This window comes from Cynocephalus volans, chromosome 6 (assembly GCF_027409185.1).
Source record: "Cynocephalus volans isolate mCynVol1 chromosome 6, mCynVol1.pri, whole genome shotgun sequence".
NCBI classification, from domain to species: Eukaryota; Metazoa; Chordata; class Mammalia; order Dermoptera; family Cynocephalidae; genus Cynocephalus; species Cynocephalus volans.
The window spans coordinates 84,806,266-84,827,178 of NC_084465.1; the positions used below are offsets into that span (position 1 = coordinate 84,806,266).

General features: G+C 37.2%; 1 protein-coding gene across 1 annotated transcript in view; it reads left to right on the forward strand.

Moving 5' to 3' along the window:
- DNAH11 (dynein axonemal heavy chain 11) overlaps positions 1 to 20,913 on the forward strand; it is a 315,191-nt gene that overhangs the window by 68,829 nt on the left and 225,449 nt on the right. Inside the window, exons 22-28 of the mRNA XM_063101058.1 lie at positions 396 to 479; positions 1,956 to 2,114; positions 4,486 to 4,608; positions 5,411 to 5,533; positions 10,538 to 10,762; positions 11,728 to 11,819; positions 13,369 to 13,495. Of these exons, the coding sequence (XP_062957128.1) occupies positions 396 to 479; positions 1,956 to 2,114; positions 4,486 to 4,608; positions 5,411 to 5,533; positions 10,538 to 10,762; positions 11,728 to 11,819; positions 13,369 to 13,495 (933 nt within the window). The remainder of the gene's footprint in view (positions 1 to 395; positions 480 to 1,955; positions 2,115 to 4,485; positions 4,609 to 5,410; positions 5,534 to 10,537; positions 10,763 to 11,727; positions 11,820 to 13,368; positions 13,496 to 20,913) is intronic.

The window sequence follows — 20,913 nt, forward strand, 5'->3', positions numbered from 1 at the left end:
AATATGGTCAAGAAATGGTTAATGAGAGTTTATAATGGATGAAAATTGTCGCATGAAAGCTTATTTTGTGCTACATGTAGAATTATAAAAATGTTATTTAATAGTAATGTACTTATCAATTCAAAGTACACAGGATTAAGTGATAATGATGCTGTGTGTATGGAATTTATTATTCGTACTAGAAATTAATGTATCATAATGTTTTAGCCTTAAGCTTGACATGTTCTGACAACTTTTTTGTTTTGGTGATAGGGAAGTTTTGACAAGTGCAGTTAATATTTTAAAAATTGACTTTCCACTGGATGATCGAGTCAGTGTGTATCATTTTATATATTTTGCTGCAGAGACTTGCTTTCACCAAATGTTGACACTTTTATCTGCTCGTGCGTTTTCAGGGAAGCATTGGTAATTGGACTAAAACCCAGTGGAGACAGATTAATGTGCAACAGATGGATGTAGAGCTCAGAAGGTTTGCCAAGGCAAGCTCCATAACTGTCTACTCCAACAATTTATCTTTCTCAGCACCACCTCCTTCCATCTTCCCTAACCTAGTATCTGGTGTGTTGGGCTTCATGTCCTTATTTACTTCATGTAAAATATCATCAGATGATATTTTTTGTCACGCTCAGCCAGTTGCACTTCTAATCAAACCTGCCTTTCTGTGAATGAGTTGATAAAAGCATATCAGGGCTAATGAATTTTTGCAAAGCAGCTATAATCACAAGCTTCCTATGGCAGCCTAGAACGGACAGGAAGATTATCAGGACTGAGGGTTTAGGCTTATGAAAACTTCTGATTTCTTTCCTTAGCAACCATAAGGATTTTGTATATAAAAAGGGTACTTTATGGTTCTGGAATTTGGGGCAACTGATAAGAATATGCCATTTCTGTATTTATATAGAATATTATGATCTTTGGTCTCATTGATTACTCTAGTGTCCCAGGGGGGCTCCATATATTCAGAATGGCGCTTATTTGAATTTAGTACTTTGATATCTAGTCCCTAGAGCAGTATGCCTCTGAAGAGGGTGGAACTTCTTTGGAAAAAGCCAAAATGCATAGCAGTGAGGGGCAATTTAAAAGTGGTGGGGACTTTTGCTTCCTTCCCACCCAGACCATTGTTGCCCCAGACTCAGTCCTGTGTTCAGGTTCTAACAACACTTCCTACTATTTTCTCCCATATTATCCCAGTCCCAAAGGGGTGTCACAGGTTCACTGTAGCTCATTCTGTACACACTCTGTGGTTATCTCCTTTACCATACAGTTATCTTACTTCAGAGTGACAATGTGACAACTTACCCTTGCCCCCCCACCACTGAAGATATTTTTTTTTTTAAACAGTCAGCATTGTTCTTTACTGTGTGCTAAGTTCCAGTTGTTTTATTGTGGGTTTTCGCATTCACAATGAGAATTGTTTTTCCATGGGCCAGGAGGACAGCCCAGTCAAGGATCCTATTTGACATTTCAAATCATGAAGTATTTAAGTTCCAAGGAACAGACACTCAAAAGTAACCAACATTCCAAGGTTACCGTTTGAATGAGTCAGAAACTTGGAGAGGGTTCTTAGTAATCCAGGAAACAATCTCAGTTTCCGCTTCTTTATGTTTCTAGAGGAAACACTCCTCATTGCACATGTCCTGTGAACTCTATTACTTCCCTACATTTAATGTAGTCCATGGGTTTCATACAGTTAGATCTTGTGAACAAGAGACATACAGTTAGATCTTGTGAACAAGAAACCAGTGTATCCAAGTGGCTGTACATAGTAGACTCAATATATGAGTGAGTAGACCCCTTTCCATTTCTCTGGTTTTATTCCTCAGTCTAGGCTTTTAAATGCTTTTACTCTCTTTCTTAATCCAGGAATAGGAAACGTATACTTATTCTTCCAAAGGAGGCCATTACGTAATGTATTATTATATCTAGAAATCTGGGTCTTTCCCACTTTTTCTTAGGAAATCTGGTCACTAGACAAGGAAGTCCGTGTCTGGGATGCTTATGCAGGCCTGGAAGGCACAGTAAAGGACATGGCAGCCTCCCTGAGAGCCATCACAGAGTTACAGAGCCCTGCCCTGAGGGACAGGCATTGGCACCAGCTGATGAAGGCCATTGGGGTCAGTATCCTGTGTCTCACTAATAGAATGATTTTGTGACTGTGAAGTGTCATTCCTTGATTTGCATCATCTGAGATGGAATGGGATTTATGAAAAGGTCTCTAGTCAAATGCAAGAGATGCTATCTGCTCTTATGCTTTATAGGAATCTAGTGAGGAGCAGGTGAGATAATATGAAAGCATTTTATAGAGCACCAAATGGCTGCAAAGAATCGTACTTACTATGGAGAGGATCAGAAACTATAGAAGTGAATTTGGGGAGAAAAGGAATTCTGAAATTGTGATCTCCACCCCCTGCACACACACAATTTATTTAACAATTGTGTCTTTTTTAGTTTTTTGATGGTTTTGATATTATTGTGAGATATAAAATGGTTTCCCATGTGTCCATGCCAATACACTTGGTAAGGTGCAAAGCAACCTTACACTTTACTTTTCAGGGAAGGTGATCTTTATGGTTTAAAATACATAAAAGGAGCCCTGGTATGTGTGTTTTCTCATTAGGCAAATTAAGAGATTGAAACGTACACTATGAAGAAAGGCTGTCATGGTGTGAAGGAAAGTTTGCAGAGTAGGGAAATAGAGGCAGGGGGCAGCCTGGAGAAGTGGGGACAGCTTGGGCCTTATGGTTCCAACCCTAACACATAGTAATGGTGGGATCTTGGGCAAGTTACCTGCTCTTCATGCCTTGGTTGACCCCTCTATGAAACAAAAATTATGCTTCCCATGCAGACTTGGTGAACAAATTGGAAATTTTATATATAGATAGATATACACATATACACTCCTAAACACATGTGTATACATATATATGTGTCTATGTATGTATACATATATACACACATACACTTGTAAGGGGTCTTCAAAAAGTTCATAAAAAGATTTGTATTACCTTTTAATTTTATTTTTCCATGAACTTTTTGAAGTACCCTCAGATATATGCATACATACATATGTACACACACACTAGCATGTGGTAAGTACTCAATAAGTAATACTTAAAATACTGATGTTATTATTATATTTTCCATAGGATCTTTTAGATATTAGATATTTAGATTTTATAATTAATTGACTTATTCAATCAAAACATCTTTATTGAGTCTTCTAATATGTAGTGGACTCGCACTCTGCTCCCCACCCCTCATCCTATTTCTGCCAATAAGATTTTATCTCACCACAGTCTCTGCTTACCTGTATTATGCCTTTCTGCAAGCTAGAAAAAGGCAGGTTCTCAGGCAGACAGTTTAGAAGAGGGCACCTTCCTCCAAGCTGCCCCCAGGGTAGCAGAGCAGAGGCCAGATTCAGTCTCTGTTTGTCTCCATGCTCAGTGCACAAATTGCACAGCTAATCAGGGTGCCTCATTATGCAACCCGGCTTATTCTTGCTCCAGGAGACACCTGGCTTCCTGGCTGCTGGCTCCCATCAGCTCTGGAGTGAGGTCGAAAGTGATGCAGAGAGAGGCTCATCTGGTTTGCCCAGGACTTTCCAGGTTTGGGTTTTAGCACTGAAAGTCCCACATCCTGGGAAACCCCTCAGTCCTGGGCAAACTGGGATGTTTGGTCTCCCTATGCAGAAAGGTGGATGGTGCTGAAGTATGTTACAGGAAATAGAGAGCCACAGAGGGCTGCAGCTTCCAAGAAGCAGAGCCTGGATATTCTTAGCAGGAGCAGGAAGGGAAATGGCTTTCCTGCAACTGTGTGGCAGGGTCAGCTCTCATTTGCAAGGGACATAAGTGAGTTTGGGCACTTAGGAAGAGCTGAGAGCTTCTTAAGAACCAAATACTGGCAAGGGGGCAGGGGATGTGGGGAGGGGGGAGTCAACAAGATGATGACGAAATAAATGTGAATTATTTTTCACATGGTAAATATGAATAATGACGTTATGAGTAAAAGTATTTTTTTTTTCTTGCCAGGGAACTAAGATTAAATTAGTGATAAAACTAGGTTAAATCACGGAAACAACTGGGAATTATGTCAAGTGAATAAGGCACATTAGGAAGAAAAGACAAATGAGCTACTGCCTGATTCTTGAGATTTCAACCAAATTATAATAAATGAACAATGAGTTTTTCTTTAAAAGTGGGTTTTGTGGGCAAGGAGACAAGAAACAGACAAGGGAAAAATATGAAACTAAAGAAAGTAGGTAGGGTGATCATGGTGTGAACGCTGGCCCTGGCTTCAGTGGGTGATGCCTCAGTAATTGTGAGTGAAAAAGAAATGTCCTCGATTGTCCACCGCTTTCAGAATGAGAGATGTGTGCAGCAGCTGACTTGAGTGTATTTTAGTTGCATTCCATTTCTCTGCCATTAGGTAAAAAGAACGCTTAACATATGTGGAATATGCTGTCTGCCTTTTTTCCTTCCTTATCAGACCAAGTTTTCAGTAAGTGAAGCCACAACTTTGGCAGATTTGTTGGCACTGCAGTTACACAGAGTGGAAGATGATGTCCGAAACATAGTGAACAAAGCAGTGAAAGAACTGGGGACTGAGAAGGTAGTGTCCTCGGGGCGGCGTGTCTTCTACTAGTCTGATTTTGTTCATTAGCGTAGAAGCCAGTTCAGGGAGAAGTCCTTTGGATGCCCTAGTGTGTGGAGACACAAGTCCCAGTGTGTTCTCTGTTGCTAGTTAGGTGGGTGACTTGAGCAGGAAACAGAATCATTCCGGCCACAATAGATGTGTCAAACAGAAGGGTTGTCTGATGACCATCTTTGTAGTATATCCATCCTTTATTTTGTAGTAACTGTCTTACTTTTGTAATAAATATCTTTTACTTTGTAGCAAGCACCACTCTAAGTGCTTTATTTATATTCATTCAATACTCTGAGGTAGGTAACATTATCCCTATTTTACATATGAGAAAACTGAAGTATAGAGAAGTAGTTACCTTACCTAGATAGACACAGTGGACTGAGATTCACGTTCAGCCACTTAGGGAACTCCCTGTCTCGTACTGGCTAGTTTGTAAATAATGTCTACCAACCCTTCAGATGATTTTTTAAGTCTCTTCCTACTCTCACATTCTGTTTTGGTGAAGGATGTAAAACTCAGATATGCTACAACCTTGATGTTAGTGTGATGCTTGTTCTTTTGGTGGGATGGAATTCATTCTCCATTCTCCAAACCTTACTGCCATGAATTATTTGGAGGAAAAAATGAAGTCAATAATATTTGATATCATTCTCCTTTATTGGAAATTGTAAAAAAACATTTTTTAAAATCCAGATAATAGCCTAGATATCGATCCTAAATTAAACTTTTGTGCACATAATTTACACTTTTTTTTTTTTTAAACTAGGTTATTACCGAAATCAGTCAGACCTGGGCTACCATGGAGTTTTCTTATGAAGTTTACTATCGAACAGGCATTCCATTACTGAAGTCAGATGAACAACTTTTTGAAACTCTTGAACACAGCCAAGTAAGATGGATATTTTTATTACAGGTTTTTTATTTCTTTTTTTTCAAATTTTATTTTTAATTGACAATAATTGTACATTGTTATGGGGTACAATGTGATATTTTGATATATGTGTACAATGTAGCATCATTAAAGTAGGTTAATTAGCAAATCCATCACCTTACATACTTATCATTTTTGGGGGGTGAAAACATTTAAAATCTACTCTTTTAGCGATTTTAAAATATACATTGTTGTTTTAGTCACCATTCTGTGCATAGTTTTCTGTCTAAACTTTTTCTCCCTAACTGAAACTGATCACGGAAGCATATTTTTTCTGTCTAACTGAAACTTTATACTCTTTGATCAACATGTCCCTTTTCCCCGTGAACACACAACCACCCCCAGCCCAGCCTCTGGTAACCATCATTCTACTCTCTACTTCCATGAGTTCAAATTTTTTAGATTCCACATGTAAGTGAGTTCTTGCAGCATTTATCTTTTTGTGCCTGGCTTATTTCACTTAGCATAATAGCCTCCAGTTTCATCCATGTTGTCACAAATGGCAGGATTTCCCCTCTTTTTGAAGGCTGAATAGTATTCCATTGTGTATATATACAAAATTTTTAAAAAATACAGTCTTCTGATCATGGATACTTAGGTTGCTTCCACATGTCAGCTATTGCAAATAGTGCTGCAGTATACATGGGAGTGCAGGAATCTCCTTGGCATGCTGATTTCAGTTCTGTTGCATATATTTCCAGAATTGAGATTTCTGGATCATATGATAATTCTATTTTTTGATTTTTGAGGAAACTCCGCACTTTTTTTTCTAATGACTATTAATTTACATTCCCACCAGTGGTGCATGAGGTTCCCTTTTCTCTACATCCTCACCAGTGCTTGTTTTCTTTTGTCTTTTTTTGATAGTAGTTATTTTAATAGTTGTGAGATGATTTCTCATTGTGGTTGTAATCTGCAGTTTTCTGAAGATTATGATGTTGTTTTTTAATATATCTATTGGCTATTTGTATATATTCTTTTGAGAAGTATCTATGTAGGTCCTTTGCCCATTTTCTGAATGGGTTATTTGTTTTCTTGCTATTGAGTTGTTTCCTATATATTTTGTATATGTTTAAGTCTTTAATTAATTTTGAGTTGATTTTTGTATATGGTGTGAGATGAGGGTCTAATTTTATTCTTCTGCTGGGGATATTCAGTTTTTATAACACCGTTTATTGAAAAGACTGTCATTTCTTCATTGTGTGTTCTTGGCACATTTGTCAAAAATAAATTGACCATAAATATGTGTGGGTTTATTTCTGGGCTCTCTATCATTTTCATTGGTCACTATCTGTATTTTATGCCAGTACCATGCTGTTTTGATTTCTATACTTTTGTAATATATTTTGAAGTCAGGTAGTGTGATGCCTCCAGCTTTGTTCTTTTTAGTCAAGATTGCTTTTGCTTTTCAATGTCTTTTGTGGTTCCTCATGAATTCTAGGATTGTTTTTTCTATTTCTGTCTTTTCTTTCACCTCCTTGATTAAATTTGACTTCTTAATTTCTTTTTCAGGTAATTTGTTGTTAGGGTAAAGAAACACTAACAATTTTTGTGTGTTGATGTTGTATCCTGCAACTTTACTGAATTTGTTTATTATTTCTAACAGTTTTTTGGTGGAGTCCTTAGGGTTTTTTTTTATATATAAAACAATGTCACCAGCAAACAGAGGCAATTTTACTTCTTCCTTTCCTTTTCAGATGCCTATTATTTCTGTTTCTTATTTAATTGCTCTGGCTAGAACTTCTAATACTATGTTGAATAGAAATGGTAAGAGTGGGCATTCTTGTCTTGTTCCTGATCTTAGAGGAAAAGCTTTCAACTTTTCACCATTGAGTATGGTGGTACCTGTGGGCTTTTCATATATGACCTTTATTGTGTTAAGGTATATTCCTTCTATGCATAATTTGTTGAGAGGGTTTTTTTTTAATCATAAAAGGATGTTGAATTTGGTCAGATGCTTTTTCCACATCTGTTCAGATGATCATTTTTTCTTTCATTCTGTTAATGTGTTATATCACATTTATTGATTTGCATGTGTTGAACCATCCTTGCCTCTAGTATTAAATCCTACTTGATCATTGGGAATGATCCTTTTAATGTGCTGTTGAATTTGATTTGCTACTATTTTGTCGAGGATTTTTGCATCTATGTTCATCGGGGATATTGGCCCATAATTTTCTTTTCTTATACTGTGCTTGACTGGCTTTGGTATCAGGGTAGTGCTGGCCTTGTAAAATGAGTTTGGAAATATGCTTTCTTCAATTTTTTGAAGAGTTTGAGAAGAATTGGTATTAGTTCTTCTATAAATATTTGGTAGAATTTCATCATAAAGTCATCTGGACCTGGGCTTTTCTTTTATGGGAGATTTTTTGTTATTGACTCAGTCTCCTTACTCATTATTGGTCTGTTCAGATTTTCTATTTCTTCTTGATTCAGTCTTGATAGGTTGTATGTTTCTAGGAATTTATCCATTTTTTCTAGGTTATCCAATTTGGCAGCATATAATTGTTCATAGTAGTCTATATTGATCCTTTGTATTTCCTTGGTATCAGTTGTAGTATCTCCTCTTTCATTTCTGGTTTTACTTATTTGAGTTGTCTCTCTTTTTTTCTTAGTTTGGCTAAAGATCTGTTGATTTAGTTTATTTTTTCAAAGAACCACTCTTAGTTTAATTGATCTTTTCTTTTGTCTTTCTGGTCTCTATTTCATTTATTTCTGCTCTGATCTTCATTGCTTCCTTTCTTCCGCTGATTTTAGGCTTAGTTCTTCTTTTTCTAGCTCCTTGAGATAAAACTTTAGGTTATTTGTTTGATTTTTTTTTTCTTTTTTGACGTGGACATTTATTGCTATAAACTTCCCTCTTAGAACTGCTTTTGTTATATCCTGTAAGTTTTGGTATGCTGTGTTTCTGTCTTCCTTTGTCTGAAGATACTTTAAAATTTCCCTTTTAATTTCTTCTTCAACCTATTTGTTATTCTGGAGTAATTTCCATGTATTTGTGAATTTTTCAAGATTCTTCCTGTTACCAATTTCTAGTTTCATTCCATTGCGATCAGAGATGACACTTGATATGATTTCTGTGTTCTTAAATTTAAGACTTGTTTTATAGGCTAACAAGGATCCTGGAGAATGTTCCTTGTACACTGGAGAAGTATGTCTGTTCTCCTGCTGTTGGGTGAAATGTTCTACATATGTCTGTTAGTCCTATTGCTCTAAAGTGTTGTTCAAGTCCATTGCGTCCCTATTGATTTTCTGTCTGGATGATCTTTCAATTGTTGAAAGTAGTGTGTGAAGTCCTCTAGTATTATTGTATTGCAGTCTGCCTCATCTTCAGATCTATTAATATTTGTTTTATATACTTACATGTTTCAGCGTTGGGTTCATATATATTTAATCATATATATATATATATATATATATATATCAGATTTTTCATTTTAAATTAGGATTTTAGGTTTTTTTTCCAAGTTCTCAACATTTATTTTTTTAATTCATTGAGCATCTATTTGTACTAGGCTCCAGGTATGGTATCATTTGGGATCCAGATATGAAGACTTATTCTCAAGAAACTTGTGCTTGAGTAGGGAGACAAACAGAAAGACTCCAGAGAATCTAAGAAGACACAGAGAGGCTATATAATTAGGGAAGATGAAAGGCTCAGGGAGGGCCTTATAAGGTGATGGTGCTTATGCTGACTCTTGAAGGATGGGCTGGTATTCAACAAAACAAAGGGCAATCAGAAAAGGGTATTTAAGCAACGGAGACAATATTAGCCACATTTTGGAATGTCAGAAAGCACCTGCCATTCAGATGTAATTTCAAAAGTTTAGTTTCCTTGGAATATACATTTTCTTTATGGGAGTAATAAAAAATAAGACTAGGGAGCACAGCACATATGGTCTTGAATTCTAAGATTATAGGGACAAGCATCTCTTTGGACATGAGAGGTAAAAGAAAGGTAGAACAGACAAACTATTCAGAGAAAATAACAGTATTGTTATTATTATTATTATTATTAGATATCAGGCACTTGGGAAAAGAAACTGGTATAGAGAGATGACACTATTATTTTTGGTGTGTTTAGCGTAAGGGACATTTGTGTAAAGGTGGAAAGTCAGACGAGAGCTCAGCCTAGAAGTTCAGTCTAGAACTGTAGGTTGGGAGGTCATTGTCAGTATCTTGAGAATTGATGATGAAGAGAGATAAAGAAGATCTGGGAACAGAGCCTTGAAAAAGGCTGCATTTGGTAAACAAGAGGAGAAAACAGAGGATGGTCAGAGAAATAGTAGAAACAGGATACTGCAATATCACAGAAGCCAAGGGATGGATTTTTCCCCCAAAGAAGAGTTAAATGTGTTAAATACCTAGAGGTGAAGGAGAGTGAGAAGAGGCAATTCTGCTCTGTGAGATTTGTGGGATTTCCATGTGAGAGAAAGGTGAAAAGTGTTGGCCAGACTGCATGGCATTAAAACCAACTTTGGTTGTAAGAGAGCTGCGAAGCTTGGTAGTAACCTAAACAAGCTTGAGAGCCTGGCAGGCTGGAGGGAAGTTTGTTTTATTTTTTCAAGATTAAACACGTGTATACACAGAACCTTGGCACAATTAACAAAGGCAGAGGCCAGGGGAGAGTGATGAAAGAGTACAGTCTGATTCCTAAAGCTGCACCCAGTGCACAATTTGTTTTTCCTGCCTGCAGTGATATGCACGGTCTTCACATGGAAGACATATTAAATGCAACTATTTATATTTCTCTTTTTTCTTTTGGGAAAAATGTTAATGTGAATATTAGCTGTCGTAAATTCACTCAGTCATTTAACAAAAACTTCATGAGTGCCTGGCTGTTCCAGGTAATACATGCTAGATCCAAGAATCCAGCTATCAACAATAGATATGGTGCCTCACCAAGGGTATTCATGGTCTACCAATTTAGCTACTATTTAAAATTCTTTGCCTTTATTTTAGGTTCAGTTGCAGACTCTTCTTCAAAACAAGTATGTGGAATATTTCATTGAACAAGTACTAAGCTGGCAAAATAAATTAAACATAGCAGACTCAGTCATCTTTACTTGGATGGAAGTCCAGCGAGCTTGGTCTCACCTGGAAAGTATTTTTGTTTGTTCAGAAGATGTTCGAATCCAGCTTGTGAAGGATGCTAGAAGATTCGATGGAGTCAATGCTGAATTTAAGGTTCATCAAAGTCAAGCTGTATTCTATTCTAGCAAAGTTTTCAGAACAATATGAAAGTTTTATAAAGAAACATGACTTGGGGTATTGAATTTATAAAAATGAGTATGTTTTGTATTTCAATAAGCAGGTGTCAGTTAATTTTTTTCTGTAAAGGGCTAGGTAGTAAATATTTTATGTTTTGCAGATCATGCAGCCTATGGAATAACTGCTCAGTGCTGCCATTGTAGCCTGAAAGAAAACACAGACAATACACAGACCAGTGAGTCTGTCTGTACACCAATAAAGCTATTTATAGACACTGAGATTTGAATTTCACATAATTTTCATGTGTCACAAAATATTATGCTTTTGATTTTTTCAACCATGTAAAATGGTAAAAATCATTCTCTGTTTCTGGGCCATACAAAAACACACAGCAGGCCCTATGTATCCCTCAGGCCGTAAATTGCCTACAGTAAGAAAGGTAAATAGATTCATCTTCATAAGTAGAAGACTGAGGGCAAACGGGTCACAAATCACACCATCAGTTTTTATTTTCCTTTTGCGTGAGAGACGCAGAGAGCACATAGAAATATGTTCTCCCCCGCTCCCCTCTCCCCCTGTCTCTCCCTCTCTCCTCCACGCCTCCTTTTCCTATTTACTTTTCCCTTCCCCATTTCCCCCTTCCTTTTCCTTTCATTATTCCTTTTTTGTTTGGTTTAGAAGAGAGAAATTCTGTGTGGGCCTAGAATGGTGGAAGTGCCCATCACATTTATTTTGATAAAAACCATGAGGTTATACATTGTTCTTGACCTTCATCTACAAGTTTAACAGCAAAAGTGAACAGTTCTGGCATCAGGTGTTCTAGAAGTCTCCTTAAACTTGCTTCCTCATTGTTTTTTTGTTTTTTATTTTTTAATCCCCCAAATGGATGAAAAATTTAGAAATTTCTAATATCAATGGCTTCATGTTGTACTTTCACACAGGAGTTAATGTTCAAGACAGCCAAAATAAAAAATGTTTTAGAAGCAACGTGCAGACCTAGTCTCTATGAAAAACTTAAAGATTTACAGTATAGGTAAGAATAAAGCTATATAAAATGATCACTTTCTATAATTTTATGAAATTTCTTTCACATACCTAACATTTAATTAACACCATATTATTGTAGATGCAACCTCTACTAAATTATTTTATAATTTTGCTTATAATTGTTTAATTGTCTTGTACATATTAGTGGTAAATGTATATTGTGAGTTAATGAAAATAAACCCAAATGTATTTCTGTTTTCTACAAGGACTATTAAGTATATAATTAGAATATCTTATTATCAAGAACATTGACTTGAGTGATTGATCTATTCTTTCATTAAACTATCCAGCAAATATTGACTGAGCACATACTGTATTCCAGAAACTGGGATTGCACTCATTTATTTGGAGTCTTTTAGAATATGTGTATAGTTTCATTTCATTAGAAATTATTCTGAGAGTGTATTAGCACTTTTGAAATCCGTAATAGCCATTTGTAAAGTAATTTTCACTTATAATTCTATAACACTAGTAATTATACGATTATCCTGACTTTTGATTAAAAGTAAGCAGATCTTCATAGAAGCAGAGAGTAGAGTAATGGTTACCAGCAGCTGGGAAAGGTAGGGGAATAGGAGATTGGGGAGAGGTTGGTTAACAGGTACAAAGTTACAGTTAGATAGAAAGAATAAGTTTTAGTGTTTCATTGCACAGTAGGGTAACTATAGTTAACAATAGTACATTGTATATTTCAAAAGAGCTAGAAGAGAGAATTTTGAATGTTCTCATCACAAAGACATGATAGATGTCTCAGGTGATGGATAGGCTAATTACCCTAACTTGATTATTATACATTGTATACATGTATCAAAACATCACACTGTACCCCATAAATATGTACAGTTATTGTGTGTCAATTAAAAAAATAGATCAGCTACTAAAATGAGAGGTTTGTATGGAATTTGATCACTTTATTGCAAAGTAGGAAAAAGATCTAGATAAAAATATATATTACATAAGCAAAACTATTTCATAATCTGAAAGTTTTTTGGTGTTAAAAAGGTGAATTTCTACAGAAGTTAATTATTTCTGTTTAGTCAGTAATCTTTGGAGCTCTGCTTCTGGGTCATTTCTGCTCTGCTAACGACAATAAGGTAGAAATGATTCTGGATCTTATGACTCCTCTAAATGCCTGAGAGGACTGAAGTCACTTGTATTTTGTAGACATTCAGTGGGAAAAAGAAGACCTTAAACCAATTACATCTCACTAATGCATTTTGAGCTCTGGATGAGAGATGACAAACCTAGCCTTTTCCACTGCTGATTAGGAGAGTCATTAAGAAAAGCAATGAGTGACATAAACCTAAGTGTCATCTATATTTAGCTTCAACCAATGGTGGGTGAATGTGCTCCTACTTGACATGACTTGTACATTAGTTTTAGGCAAGGTGATGATGTTGAAGAGGAGGTAGGCTACCTGTTACACAGTGAGCTTATGGTGAGGAATGAACACATGGCAGGAGCTGGGTTTTGTTTTGTTCAAGTTTATGACTGATTGGGCAAGATATGCTTAAAAAGATTTTTCCTTCTCATAGGCTTTCTCTTTGTGAAAAAGCTCTTGCTGGATACCTGGAAACCAAGCGTGTAGCGTTTCCTCGCTTCTACTTCATCTCTTCTGCTGACTTACTTGACATTCTCTCGAAGGGAGCTCAGCCTAAACAGGTAATATTTTTTTGAAAGTCTCATATTATACTATGTTAGCCAGGGAATTTCACAGTTTCTTTATCATTGTCAAATGCCACCTGTCATGTCAGATGTGCCAGGAACTAGCAAATCTGCAGTTGAGATTCTTAAGGCAGTACCAGAGGGATGTCAGAGGTTGTATAAAGGAAGTAGGAAGGGTGACTGCCTGGTGCTCATTAAAGGAAAGGATATTACATTTATAAGGTTTAGAGTTCTGAAAGAAGTAATCAGGAAGGAACATTGGCTCCAAATCTCCCAGAACTTGGGACAATGGCTGGAGCATCTATTGCGTGATTAGCAGCTTTCCTAGGGGACAATGGGCCACTCATTGGACCGAGATCATGGCTGGTACCTTCTTGCTACTCCCTCAACTCCAGAGTAAGCTTCATAATTATCAGTTTGAACTAGTACTTAGTGCTGTCAGAATTGGATACGTACAATTTCAGGCTCATCCTATAACCCTCTAATTTTCTCCTACCCATACAAAAATAATGCATCACCTATTTGCTGATTCCCATGTCAATATTTAAAGCAGATGAAAGCAAATACTGTCTTTCATAATCTGATTGCTCAGATCAGAGACTAACTTTGTACAAGTACCTGAGCATTCCTTCCTATAAACTTTTAGAGGATGTTGCCTTCACTTAGACCTACTCAGTCGTTCTCATTCATTTAGATCTTACAGTTGCTACAGCTGACATAGGTCGTTGCTCCTAGTGTAGACTGTGTATCGCAGATTATTTTGAAACTGATGCTGGTACTTTATCACCATGGAATCCTTTTTCTTTGGGGAAAAAATTTCTCTAGATATTTTTATTCCATTTATTTTGAAATGTGTGTCTCTTCATGCTACTGTTTCCTGAATTTTGCTATTCTTTGGGCACAGATTTGTCTTGATTATTTCTCTCTAGTTTATCACTTAACTTTGAACCTAAAATTAATTGGATGGCTATTTTTGTTGATAATACAAGTGCAGTCTTGCTATTAATAACAAAATTGTTGGACAACTTTGGCAACATTTTCAGAGTCACAACTCAGGTGGCGTTGCAAATAAAAATCCCTTTGATTAGACTAACTAGGAAACTTCTATATCTCTCTCTTCCATATTTATGTAGTACCCAATTAGACGCTTTTTAAAAAAACTAAACATAACAGTCAGCTACACTTACACTCCAGTAATTCCCTGGAGACATCCTCGTGACCCGTTGCTGGACACTCTGCCTATGGTGACTATGTTAAGGCAGAGAATATTCTATTCTATTCCAGGTACATAGTCCTGAAGACCTTTTAGATCCAAAATGCTTACAATGCAAAAGGAAATTTTAATATGTAAATTAGTAGAGAGATGCATAAATCTATAACTAGGATAACATGTTTTTGTTTGTTTTAATCATATTCTTTAAACACAATGAACACTTGTGTGACTGGTTTATTGAACAGTATTAATTCCATAGAATAATAGACATGAAACAATTTTATTTTTCTGCAATTATTAATCTCAAACATGCCTTCTCAAATCTCTTTACACTGAACAGCAGACCCTTTTTTAACACCTTGGACAGGTATGGTAATTTCTTGGTCCCCTTTTCTTATTAAAAAATAAATAAACCAAAACAACTCAGCAAGTTCAAGGTCTAGTTAGAAATTCCAATCCCACCTCCTTGCCAAGGCCAGGCTTTCACTTAAGAACTTGGAGTTGGAAGAGGGACATAGATTCTTTCCTCCCCCTCATCCCCCACCTCCACCCACCCACATTTGTCATGGGAGGGGTTTAGGGGTGTGATCTGTCCATCACTGTCCTCTCTTAATGATTGTTCCTGCTTCTCTGGCCAGCGGGGACTGTCGACCTTCACCCCCAGCAGCAAGCATCTGCGTTTTGGGTCTCTTGCGCAACACACGTGCAAGTCCTCAGGGGACAGCAGGAGCCCCCCGAGGGATTTGTATGAGGGAATCCCCTTCCACCTTAACTCTTCCCATTTTTGCCCTTCGCGGTGTAACCAGCCACCTGGTTACATCTTCTTCCTCCTTTTCTGCCTAAGCAGATGTCCAAGCAAGGGACACGTCAAAGATTCACTTCCTGCAGCCACCCATCATTTCTCTGAGGGACTCTCTAACTCCTCTCACTTGGCGTTAGAGTGGAGGTTGCAGAAAATTTTCTTCATCTTCCACTCAGAGAGGGAGCGAAGAACCGTGGCACCTCCTTCTGGGCTGAGATCTCACAGCTGAGAGGGCGAGCTCTGTTCTCCCCTTACCTCCCTGCTGTACTTTCCATAGAAGGCGGGGTCTGGAGGTAGCAGGGCAGGGTGTTGAGAAGTGTCTTAGCAAACCTGGAAGGGACGACCCCGGCCTAACCCCCACATGCTGTCTTTGCAGTGTGCTCATACCCGGTGCCTCTCTGTCCCTAACTGAAGTCCCAGGCTGGTGCTGGATGAACCAATCACGCGATGTTCTATCTTTCCTTTCCTTTCAAATCATCAAGAACGGCTTCATGCCCTAGCCAAACAACATGTTGGCTCACGGCATATACGTCCCTGATGCCAACTGTTTTTGCAAACCTTAATGGTGTACCTTGGAAGACTTTCCTTTTATTTTCACAGCATGACTTCACTATTTTGCGAAGTGTTATCTTGTCTTTTGTCAGTGTGGCTTATTGTGGTAGTCCCCTCACCTGCCTCATTCATGACCTTTTAATCGTAAGTTTAAATCCCTGAATTTCAGGTATATAGTTCAGTACTAGGTCCAGTACCAGATCTTAATGAATGACTAGATAACATAAGATGTTAAAAAGATTGTAAATTATGATGAAGGTGCATGTTAAAATCACAGCACGGAGATCCCCAGGGTCACTCACAGCCATGCTGATGAAGGCCAGAAGCAGTGCTGTGTACCCCATCCTAACAAAAAGAGGATTAGATTATTGATATATATTTTCAAATTTTTAGGAGATTCCCATTATTTCAAATTGTCTTCAAAATGTGATTTCATTGAGGTCTCTTTGTTACACTACTTACACTCTGAACAATGCAAATTCACATAAAATTCTGTCACACTGTTACTAAAGGCCCATTATTAGAAAAAGTGTTCAGCAGCCTTCATGGTGCAAATGACCATCCAGAGTGACTTTTTGGGGCAGGGGACTGAGTGGGAGCTAAGGGCAATTTGAGTCATCTAGAGCCATAGGCAGCTTTTTTCCCTGAAAGAAATGGTTCTGCAAATTCAACCTCCCTTCTGAATTCTTGGTCACTGACTATGGATTCCATAGTTAATGCTTTTGGAGGTTATGCCAGATCGTGTGGCCTTGCTATACTCTCTTACCCTCTCTTCAATACCAGAATCAGTTTCAGACCACCAGACAGAGATTTTCCATCTGTGCCTTTTGTGCTAACATTCCTGAATGTGCTCCCTATAGTGTGACCGAGATAACAAGGCAACTGCAGCTTGTGGAACAACAATGCAATTTCTCCATAAAAGTCATCCTTTGTGGGCAGATAACTCACCCTGACATCTTGCGAATGACCTGCATTCTTCAGGCCCCCTCCTCTACCCACCCACACTCAATTTAAGAGTGTTGGCCCAAGTGAGAGTTTCTGCAGTTAATAGTGGAATTTGATCAGCCTGACCCTATCGCCAGGGAGGTCTGATACCACTACAACTTCCATTCTAAAAACAGAAATTCCCAATTTAAGATACTTGAGTTGGCATGTCAGAGTGATAAAATTGGTTGTCTAGAATGCTTTGCATGATTATTTGCTGTGAGTAAGCCTGGTTAAGGGCAAGTTTTAAAGATTTTCTCCCCCCAAAATTTAGCCTGACCTCCCAAGGGCATGGATTATCTAAAGGACTGTGGATAGAGGTGCTGTTTAACTTCAGTGGTAAAACTCTCTGGTAGTTCTATGGAAATAAAACTTAGGGTGAACCTGTAAAATGTATTGGCATAGTGCAATCGTTATGTGCAAGTGGTTTGAAGTTTTCACATAATTCAATATTAACATTTTTTTATTTGTTCCCCCCTCTTAGAAAAACATCCATGCTATGGACTGAATGTTCCCACCAAAACTCATGTTGAAATTTAACTGCCATTGTAACAGTATTAAGAGGTGGGAACTTTAAGAGGTGATGAGGCCATGAGGGCTCTGCCATGGTGAATGAATTAATGCTGCTATTACAGGAATGGGCTGGTTATCTCAGGAGTGGGCTCCTGATGAAAGGATAAGTCAGCTCATGTGCTTATTTCTACCTTCCATCTTCCACCATTGGATGACCCCCACCAGATGCTAGAGCCTGGCTCTTGGACTTCTCAGCTGCCAGAGCCTGGCTCTCGGACTTTTCAACCTCCAGAGCCATGAGCCAAATAAATCTCTTCTTTATAAATTACCCAGTCTGTAGTATTCCACTACAGCAGCAGAAAACAGTCTAAGACAATACATTTGTATTATTCAACAGAAATAGTGTAGTGGTTAAAGTCAGACAGGATGACATCAGTTTACCCTTTTGTGCCCTTCTAGGTTGTCATATAGTACCTTAAAATAGCTAACAACTTTGGGTAGTCAAGATGTTTTTAGCCACAAATTCTTAGTGATGTGAAAGATCTTTCCATCCTAGAAGAGTTTGCACATTTTTCTTCCCTCATCCAAGGTGAGATATTTAACTTCTCCATGATGATTAGCTTCTGAGAAGCTTCTCCATGATGGAGCTACACTAAAGAAAAACAGGCTTTCGATATTTCAATGCAATCAGCTGCACTTGTGTTGTCTAATGGGGTAGCCATAGGTCACATGTGGCTATTGCGCACTTGAAATGTGGCAACTGAGGAACTAATTTTTTAATTTAATAAATTTTAATTTTAATTTAAAAGTTGATATTTGATTCAGTTAATGGGAAACATAAGGGTGTTTGAAACAACTTGGGTGTGTGAATCTACCTTTGCCCCTATTTTATGAAACCTACATACAGATCAAGTATTTCTGATGAAAAATCCAAATTGAGATAGGCTGTAAATATAGAATATACACTTGGTTTCAACTTCTTACTACAAAGAAAATACTGTAAAATGTTTCATTACTAATTTTATATTCATCACATGTTGAAGTGATAATATTTTGTGTATACCAGATTACATAAAATATAAGGATACCTCAAAAAGCACTATTCTTTTCAATTCTATTTTTCCCTGAACTTTTTGAGTACCCTTATATATTAAAATTAATTTCATCCTTTTTTTTTAATACTTGTTTTAATGTGGTTTGCTAGAAAGCTTCACCCGTGGAAATTGAGACCATGATGAATTCTCTAAAATGACAAGATCAGAAATACATATACTCAGGAATGTTTAATGTTTGCATCAAAAAATGCCTTTCAGGGGCATCAGCACCAATTTACACAAAAAGAAATCTGCCAACTTGTCTTTTTAGAAATCCACTAGATTGCCACAATGAGACAGATGGCATTCAACTGATACTGCTAATAGACTGTAAATATTGGCATTCAGAAATGTGCTTGTGAGAAATTGGCTTAATGTTAGGTGACAAAAAATGCTGGATCTTAAAGGGGTAAGTATCTAGACCTCACATTCCACCAGCACAGTATGATTTTATAGAGAGCTTCCATTTAGTTATCTTCATGATGGAATAAAAGTATCTTAGCATATGAATTTTAGGAATCAGGGTGGTAGAGCTCAGTAATCATTCAGAGCATGCCAGAACCTTCACTGGCAAGAGGGTATTCTTCTTTAGATAATTAAGAAGAAGATTCAAAATGCAAATGGTTAGTTGAGAGCACACAAGGATGAATGAATTTAAGTTGAAATGAAATCAATCAAAAATCCTCACTTTTCTAGAGAAATTGGAAAATGGAGGGCTACCTAAGGTGGAAGAAGGGCTTGCCCCTGAGTCGGGGGTGAAGAAGAAATGGAAAAGAGGTGGCAGACACAGAAGATGTATCTCATGGTTTTGACCATTTTGCCATTGGCTCTATTTACATTCAACTGAGTAGTGAGAAATAGGAGCTGGTCATGAAAGTGCAGTTTATCACAGAAGTTACAAAGCAAGAGCTACTCTGCTTGGCATAACTTAGGAATGCTCATATATCAAGTTTTAAGTACATGCCTTTGTTTAAAGGCAGCCTGATACCTAGAGATTTAGGCATTTAGGTGTGGGACAAGAAAATAAAAAATCTAGTTTTTAAATAAGTATGTCATAAATTATATATCTAACAGACATTATCCTTGATTAGCCTCTCAGAATGGTTAGTATATATGGTTAATCACAAATTGTATAACAATGTATGTAATTTTATGTGTTGCCATTTCTTAGAATTCTATTGTAGCTCATTCACTGGATTTCTCTCCAAAGTCAATTTATAACTTATACAACAACATCAGCATTATTATAATGTGGGATTAAGGTAAAATATCATGTGAGATTAAAGTAAAATATCACTTTGATATTATGAGATCCAAAAATGAAATGTTATAAATGTGGGTTCCTGCCAGCAAGGAGTTCTGGGCCCTTCAATAGAATCTAAAACTGTCCTGATCTCAGACTTGGTTTAGCTCCAGCTTAAGTTAAGTAGATAGGACTTCTAGCTATAATAGATTAGTTTTCAGTAGAGTGCCATTCCTTCTGGGAACAACTAGAAAGCTCGATAAAATATTTAACTAAATCTGTTTAAATGCATTGAAGAACATTTAAAAAGTATTAAGGAGAAGTCAATATTTCAGTGGCTAAGATATGAGAAGAAGGAAAGCATAGAGATTTGCCTGCTGTTTGGTACTGCTTTTCCCCTTGAGTGATTTGGTGATTCATGGATGTGTCCCGGAGTCTGAGCAGCTGATCAGAGCTTTCATCAGTCTCATGGAACTTCAAAGAAGGAGAAAAATAAAATAAAAAATAAAAACTGGAGTTCAGGTCCCACTAAGGAGGATATTATTCAGAGAATCAAACAGCAATGAGAAACAGTTCTCAAGTCAATTGGATATTAATTTGCTGGGGTGGAGGAAGAGGGAATCTCTACATACCGTATCTAAAAATCAGTTCCAGGTAAATGTAGATCTAGATGTGAAATGTAAAATAATGAAATGATGTACAACATATAAGAGAGGATATCTTCATGATCTTGGGATGAGCAAAAATTTCATTTCTTAAATGGGACACAAAAGTATTAACTATAAAGAAAAAGTTTAACGCATTTGAATATGTTAAAAATTTTAAAAACCTTGCTTTATCAAAAGGTACTATTAAGAGACTAACCTTGCCAGCCACAAAGTGGGAAAAGATGTATGCAGTACATTAAACAAAGACTCATGCAGAATATATAAGGAACTCCTTCAAAGGAGGAAAGACAGATAATCCAGTATAAAAGTAGGCAGAAGACTTAAGCTGGCAGTTCTCAAAAGAAGA